Source organism: Aphis gossypii, chromosome 3 (assembly GCF_020184175.1).
Source record: "Aphis gossypii isolate Hap1 chromosome 3, ASM2018417v2, whole genome shotgun sequence".
In the NCBI taxonomy this organism is placed as follows: domain Eukaryota; kingdom Metazoa; phylum Arthropoda; class Insecta; order Hemiptera; family Aphididae; genus Aphis; species Aphis gossypii.
Genome location: NC_065532.1, coordinates 25,945,323 through 25,970,093, shown reverse-complemented (window position 1 = coordinate 25,970,093; position 24,771 = coordinate 25,945,323). Strand labels below are relative to the sequence as shown.

Sequence of the window (24,771 nt, the reverse complement as noted above, 5' to 3'; positions counted from 1 at the left end):
ATCAATAATTGTTGCAGGAGTGCCTGGTTATAGCCATTAAACATTTTTGGAATTTTTTCAAAAGTTTTTCCTCTAGTTTGGTTAATTTTTGTTCATCTCTCTACTAGGATTTATAATTTTTCACGTAATATACTTTTATTATTATTACTTTAACGATAATTAATGTTATATATTATTGATACTAGGTAAACGATAACTTTTATTCGTTTATTTAATTTAATACTACCGGTGCAAACGATTTCCAAAAATATTTATGTGTCAGTATATTTATTAAATATTGAACCAATACTTTAATATTTATAAGCATTTTAAGTTTAGGTAAACACTAAACATAGTAGTGGAGAAAAATGCATGGGGTGTATACCCAACTACTTCACTCCTCAAAACTTAAAATGCTTTTAAATAATAAACTATATATTTGTTCAATAATCGATATTTGCTTATCAACATTTTTAGAAAAATATCCAACTCCGTAAATATTACAAAAGGAGAAAATAATGGTTGACAACATAATACAAGGTGCAAAATAAAATAAAAATATGGTAGAAATAAAATTTGTGTTATCAATTTAGTTTTGCGAATACTTAAATCAAACAATATAGTTTTATTTTTGCATACGGCAGCTATGATGTAAAATTAATATTAGAGTTATAAACCGGGGAAAAATATGATGATTTTTCTATGTTAGAAAATGTTGAACTAATTAAGACATTTCTCCTTTAATACGGCTTTCCCGAAGTACTTATAGATTAGTCAACTGTTTACACATTTAACTCAATGCGATGTCGACACAAAAACGCCATTAGGCCGATAATGCTGTATTTAGTTACACGACAACGGTTTGATCAGGGTGGATTATTTGTTTAAATCATTTTAATATGTTCAAAATTAATCTAAGAGAATTATTATAATATTTGTACAGTAAGACGACGGCATATTACGAGTTTAGTTGCATTTAATAACAGCTGAGTATTCGCTATCCTGGATTAAAGTCCTTTACTGGATTTTAGGATAAAGTGCAAAAGTACACTTTCATATTATACAGAAGTTTATCGTGCTTAAAATCAAAAATCACTATAAAATACTGCATTACGTACATTGAAATTTAAAATATAGCATAAAAGTGATTCGATAATTTTAGTTTAACTAATTGTTAGGTTATCGACGTTTATATATGCGCCTTAAATAATAATAATTATATTTTTATAATAGCATATTTTTAACTATTCGTTTCAATAACTAATTGTTATGATTCGAGGTATAGAAAAAAAAACAATTTATATAAAAAGTATTGTTTTTAAAATAATTTAATGTTGAATTGATTATTTTTTATTCAAAAAAATGTAAAGCCAATTTCTGACATTTTTTTACAGTAACGTTTAGACAAAGTACGTCGTAATTAAATGGCCTGCTTACAATATAAACACAAATATTTTAATTTATGATAAAATATACCTTGAGAATTCTAAAGACGAGTTCTCTGAAATAATGCGTTTTAAATAATTCTTAAAAAAAAAAAAATAATAATAAAAAATATATCATTCTTAGCACTAAAATATATTTATTTTTATTAATATCATGCTAAATTTTCATATTTATGATTTTTAAACTGTAATATAAAATTATGCATTTGCACGTATTTTAAGTTTTAACGTCATGTATGATGTTCAAATGTCACATTATTGTGATTTACAAAGAGAACACATACTAAAATCATGTCATCATAAGTAAACTTCTGAAATAATTTATCATACAAATAGAAAAAAACATAAAAAAAATATATATCCTTTATATTTAGTTTAAAACTATAAAGTAGTAAGGTACAATTTATAAAAAGCTTTTATAAATTAGGCGTTGTCATATATCTATAAAATACAGGTTGATTATTTTAAAGGTTAACATTTTTAAAGTTTGAAAATATATCTTTTAAATAATTAGAATGATTTTGAAAAAAATAATAACTATTATTAAAAACATGTATGAAAATGTTAGTCAACTTTTTAAGAAAATTAGTGTTTATCTTAAAAGAACCACATATTATAATAATAAATTGTTGCGGTATTATAAATATTGTATTTAACTTGGTGTACGTTTTAATTCTTGTAAAACGTCATAGTTATGTTTAAGAAACTTGGAGACATAATCAATTTACCTTGGTTTACTTAAAAGTGAATTTAAAGCTTGCATGTAAATTAGTCATTATACAAGTTATATAATTAGGAAAACACAATATTTTGGTATTAATATAAAACGAATATATATTTTACAATGAATATGTAAGTTATCCTTACATGTTTCACATACACAATGTATAGATAATTTATTATTTTCAATATATATATTTTTTTTATATACATTTTTTAAGAACTAACTTGAAGATTTAAATATTAACTCAGATTTGAAATACCTATTTTAATTTTAACCTAACTTAAAATTATAATTTTATGAAAGTTTATAATATTTTAAGTATAATTATTTTTCATTATGAAAATGTTTTTAACTAACGAACTAGGTAGGTACATTTTAAAACAATTTTATTACATTGTTGTTAATAAAAGTTCAACTGTATAACTACACAATTCGTAATGGAAAAACATTAATAATTATGCCTTATACATTTATTAAATTAAAAATAAGTATATTATGAATACATTTTTATATTTTCAAACTATAAATTCATTAAATATTATCATTATTGTGAACTTTAAAATTTACATTTTCTCAGCGACCTCATAGTTTTCTTAGCGGAAGTTGTTGTTAGCGTAGTAGGAAATTCTTGAAGATGCCGTCCGAATAACAATTTCCTAATTATTAAATGTTGTGTAGAGAAAAAAAAAGAATTCATAAGCTTTAACGATCCCTCAAAAATAGAACGTAATATTTATAGATCAATTTTAAGTACAGTATTGTTAAAACAACTATATAATATTATATAATAGCTTATAAGAAGCGTATACTTATTTTGTCGATTCATAATTAGTGGCAGAGACTTAACCATATGAAAAAAGATTTTATATATGATTGTAGACGATTAGAAAATAAAATGTTATTAAAAAAAAACCTTTCGTTTCAAGTATGCTATCATGGTTAAACCACATCATTCTAGTACTCTGATATTTACTGATAAAATAAGTGTATTTTAATAGATTTAGAATAAATTAATAATAATTCGATTTAAGGACATAATATTATTATGACTGCGAGATAGTTGGCGGTGCATACGAGGACAAGGATACCGGCACTGCACGACGTATAATTTTTCGATTTTTCGTAAAATCAAATCACCTACATAATAATAATAATAATAATAAACGATGACATTGCGCGAACACCGCAATAATACGTATGCATAATAATGTAATACGACATAATAAAACATAAACTCGGGGGCCACGGAGACATTTGGCTCCGCGATCGCCGTACGACAATAAATCTCGGAGTGGCACACGCGATTGATATTTAGGGTTTTGTCGTGTTCGATCGCTGCACTCGGCTCCGTCGTCTCGGCCGTTCCTCGGCGGTGACTTAACGCGCGTGCAGCTTGTTAACAACGCACTGGGAACCGCGCCAGACATTTAACCGCCGCGCGCCGAACGCTAATAAAAATGCATCGCTCTTCGGATATTGTGCGAGCACTGCCAACATTATCGTGGCCGCCATCTCGCCGAACGTTTCTTGTAACTACATGCACACATAATATTATCGTACATGTGGGTGGGCGGATATGCGTATGATGTAAGTTGTGTTTAACAGCGTATATATAGTCTCGGGGGTTTGAAATGTTTGAATCTCAGAGAAAACAATAATAATAATAATAATAATAATAATAATAATAATAATAATAGCGGTGATGCAGTATAACGCTATAATAATATTATATATACTTTTGAATCGTTGAAAGTTTTTGTTAATCAAACGTAATATCCGAAACAGAAACGAAGCGATTTGAACGCGGTAAACTTTTAGTTGTGTGTATATATATATGTATAAACACATTTTATAATGAACTCAATAGCAAATAGTAAATTTCGTTTTGTAGACGATAAAATGTAAAACACAGTTTACAACGAGTTCACGACTTGTATACGCCCTCCGGAATCACTGTTAAGTCAATCAAAATATTTTTAATAGCTTATACTTTGCATATTAAATTTTAATCCAACAAGAGTTCGGAAAAATCGATAAAAAATTATGAAAGAGAAAACAAAACATATTTAGGTAATTACATATTATACGACTTATAAAAAATGTATTAATTATTTTCTAATCGAACTGCTCCCCTAACACGAAATTGCTTACCGAAGATGATGCGATATTGTACACATTAAAGATATTTTGATGATAAAAAATGTTGATATCACAATACATTTATTATTATTATTATTATTGAATCGAACTATACAACGTTTAATTAAAATTATTGTCAATATTAATTTTACAAAGAAAAAATGTATTATAGTATACATTATAATATATATTTAAACATTAGATGAATATGTCAACACTCTTCTGAGTAAAATATAAATGTTATATATTTTTTCGTTATTCAATTTTTATGAATCAGTTAATTGGTTTTCGGGATAAAATTGTTGATATTTATGTGTTGTATTTTGTATATTGAATAAATTAATGTAATATATTTATTTTTCATGCAATCATAAAAATCATTAAATTGCATGGGCACATTACATAATATTTGTAATTCTTGTTATTTATTTGATTGGATAATCAAACAAAAATGTAATTATAGTATTCAACTTTGTCTGGATGTAAATTTTAAAAAATCTACGGTATTTTTAAACTAGTTAATTAAGAATTATGTTAATTAATAAAACACTCGTTTGTCAAGTAAATATTAATGTTTTGCTTATGAAAACTTTGTTGATACAATAAATTCTACACCCATCTTCTGTACCTACGAATAATATAAAAAAACGGCCACTCGTCGGTTTATTTCGTTTGAAATATTATATAAAGTTAAATTTAATTATAAATCAAAGAAAAATTAATAACGAAATAGTTATAATCACCACTGGGCAGTGCGGTATGGAAATATTTTACGGTTTGCATCTTACGCATTGTAGTCGGAATGTCCAAACAATAACTCGGACATCTCCGGACCGGCGCACGGCGACCGCGTTTTCGAATTTGAACCGCAATTTAACATTATTAATCCCGAGGCTGTTCGTTCGTACGCTTGTTAGTGAATTGCACTCCGCGTCTTACTGTTTGTTCTTCTCGTTTGTATTTGGTTTTTCCATCGAACACCAGCCTCCGGTTTTAAAATGTTATTTCTACGAATTGATTCATTGCGTAAACACCTATACACATATACGCATTTTTGCGAGTCTACCACTACTGCAGCCGAACTCGGAAATTATTATTAGTATTATTATATTGTTTTTATCAATTACGTTTACTTTATAGATTATTGTTGGCGCAAGCGTAATAGTGCAAACGCACGCACATACTCACGTAGTTATTAGTTTACTAGCCCGATTCGCGGTAGATATTACAAATGCCGTTTGGGTTGTGTATACACATTTATGTATAATATATTATATCGTATAGAGCTGTGCAGTGCGGGAGTCATCTGTATTCGTCGTGTGTAAAGGAGAGAGGTTTATTACGTGGTGTATATGTAATATACAACTAGAAACCTGTACCGCTCTGGTGTTTCGACGTGTATAAATGTATATATATACATTTATACAGCACGTTTGCGCGTGTGCGTATATACGTATTACGTCGCGTGTGAGAGATCTGAAAATTCGACTTGGTCGGAAAAAAGAAAGGAACACGAGGTGAGGGCGAAACGGGACGAACAAGAGCGTGGAGCGACAGAAACAAAGTAAATAAAAGACCCGGCGCGAGTTTGCGTGCAGAGCATTGTAGGCTGCAATAGAAGGACTGCGATACATACATATACATATACGTTTGTGTGCGTATATATTTGACAAAGCCCGGAGTAACTAGGAGAGAGAATATAAATCCTCTTTAGGCTCTTATAACTTTGACCAACAACAACAACAACAATAACAAAATAACAGAAAAAAAAAATTCACGAGATACGTCAAGTCTGTGTCGGTTGTCGAAAAAAAAAAAATAATAATAATAATGTAACATGTATTCATGGTAAAGATGTGTCTTACATATTATATATTATATTGTCATGTCGTGTACTGCGGTCGTATTTTTCCGGTGAACCGGATTTAATCGGCTTTTAAAGGACAAAGCGGACGCGGCGGAAGAAACTTGCTCATTGTGTGTATTTAACGGACAGCGAAAGTAGTTAGCGACGACGAATGTTCATTGCTGCGAAACTGTATCGTGTAAACTGTATACGCAGTCTCTCGTGCCAGTGTGTATTTTTTCCCCTCAAATTTATTAACAGGGATTTTCGTTGATAAAGTCCTTATACATTATGGTGTGAGTATATATTTATACACATACATACCCCCGCAGTAAATTTGACCAAGAGAGGATTCAGTATTATATATATATCTCCTGTCAAAGCTCCCGCTCCAAATGTTTTATGCTTGTTAAAGTTTTGATGACTTGGCCGAAGTCATTAAAATCCGCTCGGGAGAATGCCCGCATGGATCCTTTATTATTTTTTTTTTTTTGACTCTTACACTCTTCTATTCTCTGTGTTTGCCTCTTCTATTTTTTTTTTAAATTTTATTTCCAATGGTTTAGTAGAAAAATTTAGAAAGTCGACACAAACATTGTTCACCAACAGTTAAAAAAGTTGATTAAACGTGCGGCTACGTGCTGCGCCAGATACATAATATACTCGTGGTGAACAAAATACACAATTGCTTATCGTCTCCCGAAGTTTATACTGTTTTTATTTGAAGCAATTTTTCATTCCAGAGTAAAAAAAAAAAAAACGCGAAAAATGTAATTTTCGCTATATCCCAAGTAGTTCCATTAAACTGAACTCGTTTCGCGCTCATTTTCGAAAATACCAAAGTTCAAATTCCTTTCCATATCATCGTATTTAATCACAATGCTCGATCGATAAAATATATACTATAATTCTAATCTGTGTATAAACACGCAACAGTTTCTACTCAACCGTTCGAAATCGGACGAATTCGTTCGCAATAATATTAATTTACGAATTAAATACTATATTTTTATTTTTTGCATAACATCCATATTATCTTATTTAATTGGCAGTGTGAATATAATTGTAATTGAGTCACGCAGTCACGCTCATTTTGTCGCACGTATAATAGTAGTTTTTGTTTCTTGCTAAATGTAGATAGCTTCTAAGATTAAATATTAAGTTTGCTTTGTAAATAAAATGATAAAAACATTTCGAATTAATTTTGTATAAAAGATAAATAATATTTGGATTACCGAGTAGCATATTATAATTAATGTAAATAACTGCTTTGCTACATGACGCGTTCGATGTTTTTTTTTCAGTGAATGTTTAACACTTATTTGTGTTTAAAAAACAGATGGAACTGTACTCTGTACTTTGTTTTTTAAAGAACCACACAGAAAATTTACAGGTTATGAAAAGTGTACAAATTGAATTTCAGACTTACAAAATATTCAAAAACAAATATAAAGGTCCGTATTTATCGCGTGCAGTACATAAATACATAAGTACTTTTCATAATAGAAGAATATAAGTACATATTATATTAGTTTTGTTTTCACTATTAAAACGAAATAACATTTGGTTAAGTGTATTTTAAAGTTAATATAGTTTAATACGCATTAGTCTGATGTTTATTGATATAAGACTTGAGAAAATGAGAATGCACAGTGTTTTATTTTCATAGTAGTAGGTAATCTCTTTTAGTGTACATCTATAAATATTTTATTTTTCATTTGATAAAAATTTCGTAGAATAATAATTTATGAATAAGATACTTACGTTATTAAAACTTTTTTTTTTCATTACACTAAAATATTCATATACTTATGTATAAATTAAAAATTGTAAATTATATTACATTTTAAAACATTTCTCGTTACTTTTGAGATACTTGAAACTAATATTACCTATACCACTCTACAAATTTATTAGACTGAAAATTATCAAATCAGATTGGATCATTTTTTTAATACAACCTTTCTTTATTATTGAAACACAGTTTAAGATTAACTCGATTGAAGTTAACACAAAATACAATTAATGTATTATTAAATAATATGCATGTTCACATTTTTATTTTTCAAAAATATAATATACTACAGCTTCGACTCTCTATAATTAGTGATAATAAATATATATATACGTTTTAGATTATTTGATGCGATGAACAGATTAATGAAGAATAAATACAATTTGTAGTGATTGGAAGAACGGTAAATTATATTAAAATTATATTAATTGAAATAATCATTATAAAATATAATTTAAATAATTTATGATAACACATTAGAGGATGATCTATATTATTCGATTTTTATATTTCATTTTTAAACACATTGTATAATGGTCAACGAATGTTATTATACCATAATCATAATTTGTTATGCTGTTAGCAATTATTTTATGTCGGTTATCTGTATTACCAAAAGTATACATAATGTCGTACTCGGATTTATGAATCAAATAATATAATTTCTACAAATATAAAAATATTACTATATTACTCTAGTTACAGAGATTAAAACACTCATGGCTCTGTACTATAATATATCCTTATAAATAAGAATAAATAACAAAGATATCCATATAGTGTTGCTCCATTTCATGGACTATTCACAACAACAGTCGTATACGTTTAATATTTTATAATTTTTTTGTTAGTTCAAAAATATGGCGTTGGTACAAATTTCGATTTTACTTCGATCGTAATGGTTTTATTTTTGCACAGTAGCGAAAAATTACCAAACTACGAAATCGAAGACAATATCGTCGAGGGTCGTACGCGGCGTCCAAAGTCAAACAATATAGTTTCCGATATCCCGGAACTACTGTATTTCGAAGGAAGATTCGTCATTAGCTCTGTTTTCGGTCGTAAACTACGTATTATTGGTGTACCGACGCGATCGATGATCTGCGGGATACGCAAACGGCTTACGACTATAATAATAATACGTATAATATAATGACTCGATATACACCTCGAGATACACGAGTCGCAGAAACACGGCATCGCAGTGTACTCTGTATCTAGAACTCGGAATCGTACGAAACGAGTCGGCTAATTAATTTGTCCGAAAAACGGAACGGCGAAAAAAAAATGACCCGCTCTCGAACCGACCGAGACTATCGTGTGGCGATGGCGAATGGTCGGCGGGACGCCGCAGGGCGGTCGGTCGTGTATTTCATTCGTTTATCTCGGACGTCGCGCGACGTGCTTCTACGCGACAGTACATTATTATTATTATATAACACGCGCATAATAATATAATATCATTATACAGTGTTGCGGCTCGTGCAGTTTGGGCTCCAACAGATAAGAAAAGCAAGACAGTGGACTGGATAACCGGGATGACGATAGTGCGTACACTCGGCGGCGGCGGCGTTGGTAGTGCGAGACGGAGAGGGTTTGCAGCCAGGCAATAACAACTGTGGCGGCGATAATAATGCACCAGTGCAATACCACCGGTGATAATAATAATAATATTATAACAGCAGTAACAGTAACTGTAATAGTAATAATAATCATAATATTCCTATACTTTGCACCGACCGCCGTCGTCGTCGTGGTGTTTGCGACGGCGGCTGAGGGGCGGACGACGAGGAGTGCAGCGCACGCGATATTGCATTTAATGCGTTTTCAGTTTTAAACTATATATTATGTAGTCGTAGACCGTGTTATATACGGCTAGTTTATAAAGTTTATCTGCGGACCGTATATATTTTCACGGTATACCTACCTACCGCCTACCTACCTAACATACCTACGTACCTACTACCTATACAATACCTACTTACGCTTCGAAAACTCGTACCGCGCCGCCCATAGGATTAACGTCAAGTTCCGCGACGGCAGCTTGCACGGGGGTAGAGTGCCCCCGAGTAGTAAATGCGTGAGTATGTGACGCGTACGGGCCGGCGGCTATATGTATGTATAAAATAATATATTATTATGGCCTGCACGTGCGTATATCGTACACGCCGAATTTTATAGTGCTGCTGCTCGATGATCGCTAGCCGATGATCACTATATTCGGAAGAAGCAATAAAAAATATACAACTCACTCCTCGAAACAAACAATAATTCTTTAATATTTCTATATATATATATATACAAGTATCGTAAAAAAATTGCCGATAAAACGTTTTTGTTAAACAAGCGAGGATAGTTAGTAACCGTTATTCAGTAAAATTACTCGACACCAACACTTACTATATTTTATCGCGGTTCTCACGGATTATACGACGGCAGTATATATTATCCAATCTTTACGCCCACTGTGCCATTAGGTACTGTCGAAATTGGTTCGAGAAACTTTTCTGTTTAAACTACGTTAGATTTTGTCGTTTTAGACTGTCATATTATCATCAAATTATGTATTTGCTTTACCTTTAGGTTAAAAGCTCCATATTATCCCTTGTATCGATACTGAAGGATATAGATTAAATTAAATGTGTACAGTATGCTCTAAACGTCCATGAATAAATGACACGAGGTAGTTCAAAATTATTGATTCAGTTAAAAAAATAATAATAAGAATAACATATATTTACTGTGCAGTTTAAATGGTAATTAAAAGTTAGAGTAAGTTTTTAAGGTTATAATTACGTTCAATTGTGGTTAAAAATGTTCAATGTTACTTCTATTACTCGTATTGCACACATTTAAGAAATAGTAAAATACTAAAATGCCTAAAAACCTGTTGCAGTATGTCGACCGTCATCAAGTTGATGCCATTACAAACGACTTTTTAGTTCATCAATATCTCTCAGAAAGGGAAAGTACATACGCTGAGTCTTTTATGTAAACACAAAGAAAAAAAATCGAAGACTGTAAGGTCTAGAGAATAGGTTGGTCAAGGGCAAAATGCATAAAACATATATATTAATACTGCTTAAATGTGCTATGTAAGTAATGATTAAAGTAATTATTAAACACGTCTAAACATAGTCATAAAAAGTTGATGTTTGCTAACCTTTAAAACCCATTCTAATTTTTAATAATTAAAATGTTACAATTAATACATATTTTATTTTTAATTTGGATTGATCATTTTGAAATACTCTGTATATTATTACTGGAAAATGTCGAATATGAAGTCTTAGATTAGATTTTATTATTTTATTTTATGTTTAAAAATATGTTTTGTATATGCAACTCATCCCTACAATTTTAAATACGTGTTCTTAATCCAACATTTTATATTAAATTTTATAAATATTTAACCACCCTTACTTAACCTATTTAACCTAACCAACACTCTAAGTTATCATGGGATTAAAGCTAATAAAATACCACGTGCGTGTATATTTACGTCGTTTACCAGGTTATGTAGCTCTGCCACGTGAATTCTTAAATTTCTTAACCGTGTTATTGTACATAGTATTCTCTTACCTGCAACAAACAAATAAAAACATGTTTTTAAGTACATTTTAATAATAATAATAATATTAACAACGTTTGATTGAACAAATACATCACAAATTAATAATTTCGATAATTTTCTTTTATTTATATCAAATTCGTTTTCCTACGAAATAAAACATTATCGGCTGATACTGGTTTTACAGCGACTGCTAACGGCTATATTAGGTACACTGCAGGTACACATAAATGTTATGTATTTTGTGTGCGATGATCGTTATTATTATACGACTTGAACATTGTTATGCGTTTTGTTATTCTATGCAGATAACAAACGGTTTTCGCACTGGTTGTCCATTTTATGAAGATAATATTATTACTTGATGATATTTTAGAGAAAAAAATTAACGATGACGACATTTTTATGTTAACTAGGAATATTATTATGTGTTTTGTGATTATTGTCAGATGGTCGACGTTAATCTTCGTTACGAACGCTGCCGATGTAAAAACTGTCATTTATGAATTATGACAATCGATTTTTTCTTTTTTATTTTGAAATTAAATGTTATTATTGATTATTGAAAAATCGGAAAAATGTTCATTCTTTTGTTGAACAATTGAAACGTTATTAACTAAACGATTATAATATTGTATGTGTGCATTTTTGTACGTTTACCTTTTTCGTTTCGTGTTAACCTCGCACTACTCAAATACACATAACATAAATGAAATTTAAAATGCCAATAGTTTATATTTTGGAGAGTATATTATTATTATAGGTCATATGACTTAAATTAGTGTAATGATATCCCCACTTCTCATAACTAAGTAATACTAAAAAGAGTGGAATCAAAATCTTTAATTTATACATTATACACCATATTATTATAATATATATATAGTTGCACGAATGTTTATATAATTATGAACATCTGTGGTCATATATTGTCATGTCTTTGTCTTTATCTAAAATAAACAATTTCTCCGGCTCTAAAAGTACCCATAGACCATCGGGCATTTGGAAACAACGACATTCTCCTTGTGTGCACCTTTGGTAGCGGTCATACGTTAAGGGCTAAATAGTATGTATCACCAAATAGTATTTTTCGTGTTCTAACTAATAAAAGTGTTATCTTAATATCTATAGTATATTATTTGTGTCTTTGAGTTTATCGAACACCTGACAATCAAATAAGGGTAAGTCAATTTATTTTAAAATAATATCCATATGCATGTATGAAAAATTATGTGTATCATTATATACATATAAGAGGGTAGTAATCCAGATCGTATGCGCAAAATAGATAAATGGTAGATCACTAATAAGTGAAAGAAGTTAATACGTATATATTGCGCGTGCGTGTCTATTTCGCTTTACTACACTAGTTTAACTTTAAAGAAACATTTTTAATTTATTAACGCTAATAACTCCGAAATGAGTCAATCATATTATAAGAACTACGAAAAATTGTTAATTTAATTTTTAGATTAATATGCTAGTAGTAGTGAAAAAAAAATAAGTTTTAGAAAAATACGAAAACGAAGTAAATGAAGAAGTATTGTACATTCCAATCCTAACTGTTTATACTAATTTGAATTCGTTAAAAATTATTTAAATGGAATCTTTTCTCGGAAACAAAACGTAAATAAATTTATAAATTACAAATAACCATAGTAAAAATCTGAAAATTGATCTAAACATACTTTGTAAAATAATGTCATGGCCAAAAAATGCTATTACAAGTATTTCTTGAAAATTTCTAGTGTCTTATCAAATTAAAAATCACATTATTGCAAATTGTTTGTACTGCTCAGAATTTAAAACACACCAATGCATATTATTATAAACATTAGACCTGCTTGCAAGATTGGAAAATTAGACCGTGCGACAATGGTAAAGTTAAATTGCCTATCTAATAACACTGTGTTATCATGATTTTACAACTGAAACTCTTAATTTATTTTGTATTATTTTAAACAACTATAAAAGTAATTTTCTTTTATCATAATTCAAATCTTTATTATGAAAATAGTGCATCAACAGTATGTCAAAGTATAATGTCTGTATTATATCATTATTTTTGTGATTAAACAATTTTGTATTACACTATTTTCATGTTTCTGGTCTATTGCAGAGAACACAATAACTTACTAGCTGGATTAAGAGAGTCTTGTCTCTATAACATCTTCCTAAAATTATTGTTATTGAAATAATACGTATTTCTCACTACCATTATTAATTATTCATAAATTATGATAACCTCGAACAAGCTGATCGAATCATACTATATATATATTTCTAAAATGAATAATACCTTGCATATATACCCAGATTATATAATATCTATTACAACACATATTTGTTGACCCTGTCAATAACCATCGAATAAAATGTATTATATATTTATTCTTTTAATATAACACACTTATTATTTAAAAAACCATGTTTCGCATTTATTTTTAGTATAACTGTAAAAAGATAAAATTTCAAAGAAAAAAATATCATTTACTATTTTTAACATTAGTTGTATGTCGTTTTTAAACGGTAGATATTAAATTTCATATTTTTAAGTAAGACATTTTTTTGAGTGTTAAGATAATGTGATATAAAAGTAGAATTACAAACAATTAGTTAATTATCCGTTTCTTACATTATGTATTTAAAGTGTTGATGACCAGAATTGCGTAAGGTATCCCTGTGTAACTCTATACTACTCGTAAATAACATTTTTATGTATTGCGTAATATTTCGAAAAAAAATTTTCCAGTTTCGGATTAGTACGAGATTGAAAATACACGTTGCGATTTAAGAGAGTGAAAATCTAAAATAAAATCATAACACTTAGAAATAAAAATAGTGAAAAGCACCTACTTTATTTTCTGTTATAATTTAAAAAAAACGTAGGTAATACTTTAAAAAAACGTCAATAGTTTTCGAAATATTCAGTGTTGATGATTATTTTAAAAAAAATTTCCGCGTTCGGGCGACCCTCATCGAATGCGAATCGAAATACCGTTCGGGACTCCGACTGCTGTTGTTGCATATCATATTATTATTATATCGTGTGGTGGTCGCGTCCACGTACAACGATAGAATCGATTATTCCGTTTCTAGGGCCCTGCACCGTTCGACGGGAAAACAATAAAATGGCGTAGAAGAGAAAATCGACGTCCAGAAAACCCGTCGCACACGGCTTAATGTTATATTATGTGTATCCCTTGTGCATGTATGGACACGAGCGGGACACTCCGGTCCACGGGATTTCGCGTGTCTGCGTACAATAATAATACGCGCAGTTAAACGCCACCGGACCGACTCGGATCCCGCATAATGTGCAATGGCTATCGAACGTTTTTGGGATTAAATTACCTATACACGGATATAATATGCCATTTTGTGCCGGGTTTAGGGTCGTCGCCGAGTCGTCCGTTCCGTCGTCGTCGGTGCACGTGGTGTAGCGTTCGTTTCTTTTTTTTTTTTTTTTATCCAGGACTCGACGTTTTATTCGTTATACGCTCGGGTTAAACGTTATATAATTCGCTATTTTTGAAATACACATCGCGACAGAAGCCTATTAAAATTTCCTTCGAATTGTTCGTGAACTTTAATAAACACACACGCGTTGGACTTTTCGAGGTCACGCGGAGCCGCCGAAATCGCGAGTGGTCGACGAGCTTATCCACTTGTAATAATATATTATTATGCACGCGTTTACCGGTAACAATAACAGCACGACGACGACGACAATAGAAATATTTATAATAATCACATGCGTCAATAATATAGAAATTATTATATGCATACACTTTATCATAATACATTGTGTTTATAAATATATAGTTTATACTACGGTTATATTGTATGACGTATATTGGACAAGAAAATTACACAGTGTTTGTCCTTATTTTTCGAAATGTCTCTTTTTCGTCCACGTACGATTTCTTATTATTTATTTAAGTGTGTCCTTATATTCGTTTCTATACGTGCGGTGTCCTGGTAATTTTCTCTAGACAAATGCCGTTATTATTATTTTCAAGATTTTCGTCATATATGTTATTATACTAAGAGACACTAGGTACAATTTGTCTCGTATTTTCTTTATAGAAAAACGAAGACTGCAATTTCTACAGACCGTTACTATAAAACGTTGTCTACTTGTGATACCACGAATCAGTTATTGATTGGTACCAAATGAGAGATTATGTTATAGGATTTTGATGTTAAATTGTATTAGACGCTTAAGTACAAAGTAAAATTTAGCATATATTTAAATAAAACATAAATATAATGTATTTTACTTCATCGATGAGCTAGTGATAATATACGGACCTAGCGATAAAATTATATTATTTCGTATATCTATAAGTAGCTGAACGAAAGGGTCATAATTATACATTTTGAGGTAGAACTCCGCTATAGGTAATATAGAACGAATTTAAGACAACAAACATTTATTGGATTTATTAATACATATAAACATATAATACGAGTATATAAATATTTATTATAGAGTAGAATATAAATATTAAATACTGTATAATTCATGCATCGTGTGACTCATATTATTAAAATATTATAATATTTGTGTACTAATGTATTACTTTTTTTTATCAAACTACTTAGGCGAACATGCCACAGTGATTCAAATTTTTGATATTCCGATCATTCAACCAAAAAGTCATAATATTTTCATACTGCGTGAATCGGTAATTATTGTATAATATTTATTTGACTAGTGATCAGAGAACGACAAGTCAAAAAAAAAAAAAACATTTTGTGTGAATATTGTGTAATATTGTATTAATGAATTAAAAATTTAAATGGAAGAATGATACACATGGTATTGTAAGCCAATAATAATATATAAAACATTAGAATAAATTAGTATACTTGTGATTTTCACTGATGATAAATAAAGAGTAAAAATATGTATTAAATTAAAATATTGAGCACTAGAAATTTTAAAAATTTATAAAACACACTTTCTACTATTCAAAAGGTAAGTTAACTACCAATAGGTATAGGACAAAGTTTTTTATACAACTAAAAAAAAAAAACGTCAAAGCAAAATGTTTATTAGCATTCTATTTTTTTTCATTCATTATTTTATGTAACACCTTGTTGGTACAAAAAAATAATTTTATAAATAATTGCTATTATGTATACTGTCTTAAATTACACTTCATTATGTATAATGCTTGTTTATTCAAGTTGCCTGCAGTAACATACTTTTATATACATTGAAACCTTAAAATACTAGAACTCTTAGTCCCTGAGATTTTGTTCGCTGTTAAGAGGAAGGAAAAGAGATGAATAAAAAAATGTACAATATTAAAATATTTATATCTAAGAAATAATACATAATATAGCATGAATATATTATGTAATATTTGTATGCATGAATGTAAATGTGTTATTATTTAGAAAGAAAAAATCAAATTTTAGCTGGTTAATAAATTATAATATTACAATAATATATCAACGGGTACACCAGAAAAGACAGACAAATGATTAAATAAATTATAAGAATATATAGTAATGTGTAAAATAGACATTCTAAAAAAATAGAGCGGTATAGCGGTACATCATTAAAATATTAGTGTTAGTCATGTTGTTTTTATTTTTACATTTTATAACATTATGTATTTTCTAATACTATCATTTGATTATTAATGTTATTTGTTCAGATATATTTTTACGATTAAATTAATAATATATCAGTAAATATTGAACAACCAACTCTAACAATTATTATTGTGATATGGCAACCAAATTTAATGCTCAATAAACATATATATTTAATGATATTAATTATTATATAATATTATATGCGTTTAAACATTTTGTTATTTAATACTATTTTATTATAATTTTTTTTTTTTTTTTGATGTTAAAAATAAATTATGTTTCAATGCGAGGGACTTTTTAAACTAATAGTAAACCGTTTCAACATTTAATTGAATAAAATAGCTTACCATATCAAACAAAAAGTATCTACGAAGGAAATATGTATTTAGCTTTTAATTATGTATTTATAGTAATATAAAGTTTATAAATCATAAAATAACTTATATTCTATTTGTATACTTTATGTAAGTATAAAATATAAATTTTTAGGAGATATGGCAATTCATTATCGATTACAATATATTATGTAGTGTGTAGGTCGAATAATATCTATTATTTATTCTTTTAATTAATACATTCTGATTTTATAATATAGCTAAAAGGTTTTAGTTTTCCAGCTTTTGAGAGAAAAGAAAAGTTTTAGTTTACACATAGTGTAAAATACTAAGTTGCGATTTAATAATAATAATAATAATAATATAGTTCAAGTTTAATATGAAATGCGTTTACACGAATCGTTCGCAAAACATACAATGTAATAGTTATGTAATTATAGGTGATTTATTAACTAAAAACATAGAAAAAATATACACAATAAACCATTAAATACTTATAAGTTATAAGTCTATAATACTACATGTTTCAGTAATTCATTATGTGAATTTGTGTTGTTTTAATGTAGTCCAAACCGTTACATATCATTATTTTGAAAAATAACTATTATAATAATATATTATAATTCTATATACTTCGATGTCAGCCGAAATGGACCCTCGTCGGTCGTCGGTCGGTATATACACTGTCTTGTGGGGGTAAAATAGAAAAAAAAATGAAAAAATGTGAGCAAACAGGGAGAATAGAAAAAATAAAAACCCATCTCGTTGGTAATAAATTTGCAGGTGAAAAAGGTGCCAAGCAAAAGTCACGTATCGCCCGGAGCGGAAACGGAGATGATGAATTCTCTGCGTTCCCGTATTTTTTTTTCCGCTCCTTCTCGCCAATATAATACAGCTCTCGCCACTATCCGCGAGCACACGCGCCGTTTTTCGCACGCACATGTCGAACGTATAAAATATTTGTTTTATTAAATTTTCGTCTTGTCCACTTTGTAACTTTTGCAGCTTACAATGGAGATAGAGCGAACGTGCATGTGCGCATGCGTTCTTGTTTCCATCATTATGTTGCATGCGACTACGGTATATCTAAGAAGAAAATTACGTAAAATTTCAAACCATAACAAAAGGTCGCAGGTCTCACAACGTTGCGAGTATATACTGTATATATATATATATTATAATGATATACTGTAGATAGGTATATAATAATATAAAATATATATTATCATGTCGTACACTGACGGCCTTTGACTGGGCGTCCGCCGGGAACGTCGTAATACAGAAAGGAATCATATTAGTTGCATATATTCAAGTATTACATGTTTACCTCAGAGGGATGTATGGTAAACAAAAGCACTAACGCCACCGTATACATGTGAATCAAACTAGATCGGCGGGAACGAGAAACGTAAACGGATTATGTATACGCAGTGTGACAAAGGATATTCGCTCCTTCGGGGTTTGACGGGACTTTCCTGGAATTGACGGAACGGAATAATAGGAGCCGCTACAATTATATGTATATAGAAAGAGAGATACACTGCAAGGTGAGTCCTTTAACACTAAACACTGATTAAATCGCAAACTACTTAAGTTTTTGAAAATATTTGTTATATACATTTTTAAGTCACAATAAGATGACATTTTTGAAAACAAAAAAAAAAATGTTTTTTATTTTTATTTTACATTCCGAAGCATTATAATTCATGTTGTTAAAAATAAAATGTTATCTATAAATATTTTAAGTTTTTATAAAGGTGGTGTAATGTGACCAAATGTGCTAAAAATAATATTGGTTTACTACTCCACTCATATAAATTTTAAATTAAACCAATGTATCGATTTATATGCATTGAATATCAAAGAAATATTCTGTTTAGAAATATTAAATCAATAATGTTTTTTTATTCTTGTGTTTTAAAGTTTCATCAAAAAATTATTTGAAATTATACTCAGGTACAAAAATATATCTTAACAATATTAAATATCGATTACATCATGGGAACACCTATTTTTTAACAGTTATATCTAATTGCCTACTCGTTCAAACAATTTTTATGCATACTATTTTTTAGAAAAATGTCCTGCTTTATAGTTTGTAATTAAAAATGTATGTTGTATTTCAAAACAGTAAAATATAATTAATTTTCAAACATTTAGTTCTGTAATCACTTAAAATTACGCATTAAAAAACATGTTTTCAGAAACTTTAAAACTTTTCAAGGTAATGACTGTTTACTGTATGTATTATAATATATATTTTGACGTATTTGAACTTAAACATTTTGCCTTCTGAAACTTGTCATTTCATATTATTTACAGCTATTTTAATGGATTTAAATATTTTTGTTAATTTAATATATATCAACAGTAATTTAAAAAGCACTTTCAATAGATTGATTCGTATATTCTTAAAACTTAATTACTTGCTTTAATGTTTGTAAAAAATATAAATAAAAAAAATTGTCAGTTTATAATATATACTCATAGTTGGACTATAATATTGTCTTTTCAGGGGTATTCTTTTTCATTAAATTGAGTGGTAACACAATGAAGAGTAATTGATATAGCATTGTGTGAACTTATAAATGTATTTAGCTAAAGAAATTAATTTAACAATCAAACTATAACGAGTCGTTTTTAAAACATAGTGTGTATCTATTTTTAAAATTTTATACAAAACAATGTTGTTCATACGATATTTTTAATATATTATATACGTTTATTTATTTATAAATATAGATTTGTTTACGTCATGTTTAGAACGGGTAAACTGTTTATTACGCATATGAATTCGAACAATGTCTTTGGATCAACATTCATAACCACGGCAATGAGCGCGGATGCCCCAGTAAGTATACTTAACCCTTGTAATGTGTTCGTATATAAGTACTATAAAGGGATGGCAAATTGGTTTGTAGTTTTTCATTGTATACAGTTGTACGATAAATTTGACGCGTTTAAAACGTGCGTTTCATTTTAAACCTAAAATGAGTATGAACGTAGCTAGCATATATTTTAAATTTTATCTATACCGAATCAGCATTTTTCCCTGAAAACTTACAATGTACATTATATTACACAAAGAAACTAAAAAATTAAAATGCAAAGTTCACTATTTCAGTTATTATAGTAACTTATACTGATATTTTAATAAAATATACAATACAAATGGAAGCGATTTCACAGATACGATGAAAGTACTAAAAATTGTACAAAACAATCAAAAAAATGTAATAAATAAATTGACGTCTAAACTATTCACCGACCTTGACCCTTATTTGACCGATAGATTCTATGTGTATCTAGAACAATTATATTTTATATTTTTAACAAAATGTATGCAGTATATACATTAGTTAATAGCGTTTATGTAATTTTTGTTTTGAATCCCACAAAACTATATTATAGTTAAGGTCAAGTGGAAGCGTTAATTTTTATAATATGCAAATCGAAAATAATATTTAATAACTTTACGATTATATAATATTATTTACGTCATTACTTTAATAGGTTCATTTGTATCGAAATGTTCTGTACCATTTCGGGTCTAATACAAACCAAAAAATAATAATCACACGGCCATAAGTATCTTAAAAGTACAAATGCAGAACCCTTGTAATGCATGAGCGAGTAAAAACAAAACGGTTACCTAGCTGTATAATAATTATAGTACGCGTATCGTATGCGTATATATAATAATATAACGCAATATTAATATACTTTTTTATTTCACGTTATTAAAAGTTTTTTTTACCGTCGAGAGATATTGCGCGTATTTCTATATTTCTGTATATTTATATTGCATTATATTATAATATAATTTATATAGTTGCGCGTATAATATATTATTATATTCCGGGAACTTACGTATGAAACAACGAAAAGTTTTTATTCCCTGACAGAGAGTCAGAGTTGATATGCAATATACACATAGTGAATACGGCAAAAACGTGTTTTTTGGCCACATATTCTCCTCAAATAATTTCTATGAGCATACCTGATACCTACGTATATATTTACATGACGTTATACATCTATAATATGCGTAGTATTTGTACGTATATACTACATAATATTATTATGGCCCTATAATGCACGTACACCATCCAGTTATTGAATATTATAATATACATACTATGGTGTATGAATTCGAACAGGATTCACAGTCACCACTGCAGTTGTTGGTTGAGCACAATCGAAGAAATCTAGTTGTTATATAATATGCATATTACTTACGCCGTGTGGGGGCGAACGAATTTAATTTTTTTTGGACGCACCGGTTAGTGTCAGACGAACAAAAATCGTATCGTGATCACTGTTGTACATACAATTAAGATTATAGATGCTATATCGTTGTTTGACTGCAGTGAACATAAAAGTATACATTTAGACAGATGACATTTACCCAAAATAAAATATATTATCAAATCTAAGTTATTATATAAGTAAAAGTATTTTTTGTTGATTTCAGGTATGACGTGAGTTCAATAACACCTGAAGATATCTTTTCAAATAACAGTTAACACATTTTTCATTTATTTATTTGTTATTTTTATATGTTTCAACATATGACATGTAATTACGATTTTGATGAAGTGCTTACACATTATATTGTATTATTCACTTTGACTATTTTTTGTTTAATATGTTATAAAAACAGTATTGATTATTAGTGAGTAGTTACAATAGGTTCATATGCGAATTATAAATAATATTAACGTTACTAAAAATATGAAAGGTTTTGTATGTAGTAAATATTCATGATATCGTTGTGGCAATGTTCGGAGGACTCTGATAGGAATACGTTCGGTGGAATCGGGGAGGGGGGGGTCATAGGCGACTGTTTTTTTATGGTTGTTGTTATAATTCTAAGTAATAATAAATAAAATTAATATTCCAAGTAGGTTTATTAAAACTAATTTTATACAGTTTGATTTGAATTTATACAACAATTTATTATATCATTGAGCAAACTATAATTATTATTATAAAGCGCATACCATAATAGTTAATAACCATCACGTACATTATTCCATAATTTTTGTAATACAACAATAATAATAATAATAATAATAACAACAATATGATGTCTGTATATTTTGTTTTAAACGCTGCCGGTAATATTCATAGGTCGAGACTTGGAAAACGATATCCGGCACGTTGTATTCAATTAAGCGTTTAAAAAGTTTCACGCGGCTCTCCACGCGAAATCGTCGCGTTCAATGACGCACGGTGAAGTATTATACGTGACACGTCAAGACGCGTTACATGTTCAACACGTCACGGGCGACCACGGTGTAAGGCACGCGCTGTACAGAACTCGCGTGTACGACCCCACAGAAGTTGTGCCCAAGAATAAATTATGGTTTTTCGAAAACACGCAGCAATTATTGCGATCATTATTGCCACGATGAAGGATTGTTTTGCTGTCGTCACGGGGAAAAGATCCCGCGAATGTGTATCTACGTGTGGCAGGAATATTTAAATAAAAATAAAAAAAGAGTAATTTAAGACGAAAAGGTTGGACAGGTAGGTGAGCAGCGGTGAACAGCGGTGCGCAAAAATTGCTCTTGTTATCCTTGTGAAAATATAAAAGCTATAAAGTACTCATATGATTGTACCATGCCCGTACAAGAAATAGAGTAAGATTTATTAGTTGCAATTATTTATAATATAATATAAATATTATAATATATTATAAATAAATTTAATATTATGTTAGTTGGCCGGCGTAGTGAGTAGGCAATTTCGGTACACTACTGCGTTGGTGACAATTTTAAACGCGTGATCAGTGATCACGAGCGACTTTTTTTGTTTTTGTTACACAGTACCAATAATAATATGATTTTTTCAATGGTTAAGAAACGTCATTTCGACTTCGAACGAAGTGTAATAAAAATAAATTATCATTGTAATATGAAGGCAGTCATGTTACTGTTTTATTAGTTTTTCCTAGGGTACTGATAACAAAATAAGAATCGTTATCAAGAGTGTTATTGAAAAGCTAACCACAAAGTAATATTATTTGGGACTTATATTATGATCTGATTTAATTTTTTCACAGCATCCATTTATAAGGTTGATCAGTTTTTATGTATAAAAATCACCTAAATTTTCTACCCTTTATCTATTTTTTTATTTTGCATATAATTTTAAATATGTATAAACAGAAAAAAATTCATGTTTTTTATAATACTGAAAGTAGTGCACAAGTACAGACATATTAATATAATCATAGTTTAAATTTAATAAAATTGTGTTATGAATTTTGTACTAATACTGAATGAAAACATTCGAAAAATGCTGTGGATTTTTTCAAAAATTTTCAGTAATAGTAGAAAAAAAATTATTTAATTTTTTTTTCAAATTGGTTTTAAATTAAATCATATTGTTTTTTATGATTCTTTCACAAATTTTTCAAATAGTTTAGAATATATTGTTTTATTCGATGTATATTTCCTATTATATTTATTACATAGTTCAGCATAGTTTAATAAAATGAAATGCATATTTACCATTTTATATTGCATATAAATCCTAGGCCTAGTAATAACTGTGAAGTGAAAATGGAAAAAATGACTTTTGGCCAGATTAATACATTATTGTTATTATTTTTGAAACGGTTCTAAACGTGAATAAAACGGTCCACACGCGTAACTGTTTCACTGTAACAGTAGTATTTTAATAAAAAATGTAGCCATTTAGATATGTGCAACTATTAAATATATATGATAATATGCTGAAACTTCAGTCCTCATCTATCATGATACAGATTTCAGTGTACACTCGTTCATATAAATTGTAGGAGCCTACTCGAAAAATTCATTTAAAATAAAAATAAAATAATGGTATAATTTATTATATTCGTTTTTTTTATCAGTCAAATAGTAAGCACTTACTGATATATTATCAAATGGTATCCAGCAATTTTTAAATTTAGTATTTTATTTATTTTACAATGATGTGGTTTATTTGTGTGTACTTATAAACGATAAGTAGTTGATAAATTATTTAGATTTTTTTTTTTTTAATTGCAGTTTTGGATAAAAAATTGGATTTTTAGTATTTTAAAGGAGAATTTTCCCCATAATTTTTGTTATAATCAGAAAAAAACAAATACAAAATTAGGCAATAACAGTCATTTTATGCAAATTTCGTTTTTGACAAATAATAAATTGTTTTTTTTTAACGTAAAGGGAAAACAAATTACCATAGGCACTCAAAATTTATATATATATATATTTTTATATTATCATTTTAAAAATATTTTGACTATATTATTGAGCTATTTATAGAAATGATAAATTGTAATATTATTAGT

At 28.8% G+C, this 24,771-nt stretch overlaps 1 protein-coding gene across 3 annotated transcripts in view; it reads right to left on the bottom strand.

The window, feature by feature from the left end:
* Positions 1–24,771, bottom strand: part of LOC114131428 (lachesin-like) — a 387,860-nt gene that overhangs the window by 73,938 nt on the left and 289,151 nt on the right. The window contains exon 1 of one of the 3 annotated variants that reach the window (XM_050203566.1): positions 5,031–5,094. The exons of the other annotated variants lie outside the window; for them this stretch is intronic. Coding sequence (XP_050059523.1) covers positions 5,031–5,079 — 49 coding nt within the window. The 5' untranslated portion in view covers positions 5,080–5,094. Of the gene's footprint in view, positions 1–5,030; positions 5,095–24,771 lie in introns of those variants that run through there. 3 annotated transcript variants of the gene reach the window in all.